The sequence below is a fragment of the Mandrillus leucophaeus genome, unplaced genomic scaffold, assembly GCF_000951045.1.
Source record: "Mandrillus leucophaeus isolate KB7577 unplaced genomic scaffold, Mleu.le_1.0 Scaffold249, whole genome shotgun sequence".
NCBI classification, from domain to species: domain Eukaryota; kingdom Metazoa; phylum Chordata; class Mammalia; order Primates; family Cercopithecidae; genus Mandrillus; species Mandrillus leucophaeus.
The window spans coordinates 1,756,229-1,759,369 of NW_012102576.1; the positions used below are offsets into that span (position 1 = coordinate 1,756,229).

The window sequence follows — 3,141 nt, forward strand, 5'->3', positions numbered from 1 at the left end:
GGAAGGAAGGAAGGAAGGAAGGAAGGAAGGAAGGAAGGAAGGAAGGAAGGAAGGAAGGAACTGGCCAGCAATCTAGCTTAAAGGATCCTTACATACTGCGGTGATGACTCTGTGCACAGACCAAGCAAGAAGAAGCTGCAGGAGCCGGTAAAGTATTTCCTCGGTGATCGGGACTTAAAAAAAAAACATGCCTCAGGACAGTAAAGCATTCCTTAGTTAGGACATACCAAGGAGAGAGAAACCGCAGGGGTGGTAAAGTATTCCTTAGTCAGGATGTCTTGGAGGTTAAAAATAGGTGAGAAATCCCCATAGGGGGTGTTGAACCTCAGAAAGAGGTGAGGAATCCCCATGTGTGTGTGGGGGAGGGGGTGGGGGGTTGAACCTCACACAAATCTCTGGTAGTAAGAAAAATATTCAGAATCCCCCTTTCCTTTCTTCTTGGGGGAAGAAAGAATAGCTCCACTGCTGCGGGTCCCTCCCCTAGGGGAAGGGGAAGGAGAGGGGAAAACAGCAGCATAGGTGGTTGGCATGGAACAGGAATCAAAATAAATTTAAAAATGTGTAAGCAAAAACTCAGTTGTATGTAAGAAAACCCAATTCCCCCTGAGGAAGAGAAAGAGTTGGAGTCCTTTAAAATTAACTGCCTGTTTTTCTGTAGCTAGTGAGCCTTCTCTCTCCCTTTCCCAGGCATTGTGAAGACCCTGTTTCTCTAGCTGTGCAGCTGCAAGGTCACTAGATAGATAAACTCAAGTTGCAAAACATACTTTTCTTTGAAAAGTAAGAAATGATGTGATGCAAGTCTCAATTGAATAACTGTCTTTGTTTCTTGTTTCTGTAATATGCTTCCACCTGCACAAATCTTCTCCCACCCACGAAATGCTTAAAAGGTAACTTGACTCTTTGTTCAGGGCTCAGTCCTTTGGATGTTAATCTGACTGGTCCAGTGCACCTAAATAATAAATATTCTCCTCAACCCCTTGGTCTCTCTGATTTCTTATCTATCGCACTACATTTCTGGGGGTCACCCGGGATTGGAGATGACAGATTTACTGTCCCCTTTGCCTGCAGTTCTAGAGCCCCAGGGCCAGGGGAGACCCAGCATGCAAGGTGTGCTGCAGGTGAGCTTCACCCGGATGGAGATCGGCTCTCCCCATGTGCTGGCACCCTGACTGTCAGTGCAACGGGACGGGGCTGCAGGACAATACCAGCACTTCAGGAACTGCGGTAAGGAGTAAAGGCCCAAGGCAGGAAAGCCCGTGCCATAGGGATGAAGAGGAGCTTGATCACCTCCCAGGGACCGACCACTAATCCAACCCAGAGGGGCTGGGGGCGGTAGAGGACCCATTAAAAGTGGCAGCATGATCCCCAGAGGCAGGGAAGGCACTGCCCATGCTGTGTCTCTCTGCTATGGCCCTGCCCATGAAGCAATTTCCTGTGGAGGTGGGGGTTGCACTCTCAGGGATCTGCTGGGCTTCTCGCCCTTCACTGATCCCGCGGGTGTTGGTCCTACCTTTAGAAATTAAAACAGCACCCCTCCCCCAGCCCATCCACTCTGGGCTTATGGTGGGAGAGGCAGCCTTGGGGACATCTGAATTGCCTTTGGGATCTCTCTTTCTTTGTCCTGGAGAATCATGCATGTTTGCAGTGAAATTGTTCTATGGTCTGGTCCTGTCGACTCTAAGAAATCTGACAGTCGTTGGTCATTTTGTCCCGTTTTGTTTGTTTCCTTTAGTCTCAGTTGGCAGTGTTTCCGTTGGTGTAATCCCTTCCCTGTTCCTGGCTTTTATGGAGATGGTTGATCATCTTTACACAGTCCTCTGCATGCAGATGTATGTATTTGGAATCGAACAGTTTTCTATGTAGCCTTTAAAGCTTGAGGCATAGAGTGCACAGTCTCCCTTCTGCATTTCAATTATTGTTAGTCTAGAGGAGAGACAATTAAAAATTACAAACATGATTTTATTAATGCAGGAAAATAAAAATGAATCATACCTATTGAACTTCAAATATAGGAACTTAATACCATTTTAGGATATTTTAGGACCATGCCTAGTCCTAATTTATAAACAAAATATAGCCAACTCAGATAATAAAAGTAAAAATTGTAAATAATGTGCCACTCTTTTTATCATACATTGGAAACTAGTCAATTCTGAAGTATAAAATCTGTTCATATGTATACCCAAGTTAAATGAAAACTTTAAAATGTTTATTTTAAAACAAATATTTAAGTGAGAAATCAATTCAGAATTCAATTTAGAATTTCATACTGTGTTTTGTGGAAAAATAAAACATATTCTTCAGATATATGCAATTTTACTTGGTAAGGAAATGAAAATAAAACTTCAAATCTTCTAATACATACACACATTCACAAGTGTATGTGTTTGTATGCATGCGTGCATGTGTTTAGGCATTTCATGTAGAGATTTCTATATCTATATATGTGTTTTACTCTGGCATCTTTAATCTTTTGGAATTACATGATTAATAATAACTTGTTTTCTTTCATAAGAGATGGGAAATAGAAAGCTCAAGAAAGAGTGAGGATGTCACTTCAATGTAAAACTGACAAAAAAGAGAAATACTATGGTCTGATGCTATCCCTATTTAAAAGGACAATGTAATGACCTCTGTTCTATAATTAAACAATCGACCACTGTAGGAAGAAAACTATTTTTAAAGAGTTTTTGCTTTGTTGTTTGTTTGTTTGCTTGTTTTTTAAGACAGAATCTTGCTCCACTGCCGAGGCTGGAGTGCACTGGTTTAATCTTGGTTCACTGCAAACTCTGCCTCCCAAGTTCAAGTGATTGTCCTGTCTCAGTTTCCTGAGTAGCTGAGATTACAGGCATGTGCCATCACATCCAGCTAATTTTTGTATTTCTAGTAGAGATGGGGTTTCACGATATTGGCCAGGCTGGGCATGAACTCCTGACCTAAAGCAATTCACCCACCTTGGCCTCCCAAAGTGCTGGGACTACAGGTGTGAGCCACTGCACCCGGCCCCAGACTAGATTTTTTAATAACTGCTCTTACTAGGTTCAGTCTACATTAGAGTCCCTTTCTTTCCCTCCCTCCCTTCCTTCCTTCCTTCCTTCCTCCTTCCTCCCTCCTCCCTCCCTCCCTCCCTCCCTTCCTCCT

The 3,141-nt window shown here is 43.2% G+C and overlaps 1 protein-coding gene across 2 annotated transcripts in view; it reads right to left on the reverse strand.

The window, feature by feature from the left end:
* Positions 1-1,331: 1,331 nt before the first annotated feature.
* LOC105542012 (NKG2-D type II integral membrane protein) overlaps positions 1,332-3,141 on the reverse strand; it is a 65,467-nt gene continuing 63,657 nt past the window's right edge. For both annotated transcript variants that reach the window (XM_011983368.1, XM_011983367.1), the window contains exon 8: positions 1,332-1,923. In XM_011983368.1, the coding sequence (XP_011838758.1) occupies positions 1,806-1,923 (118 nt within the window). In that variant the 3' untranslated portion in view covers positions 1,332-1,805. The remainder of the gene's footprint in view (positions 1,924-3,141) is intronic.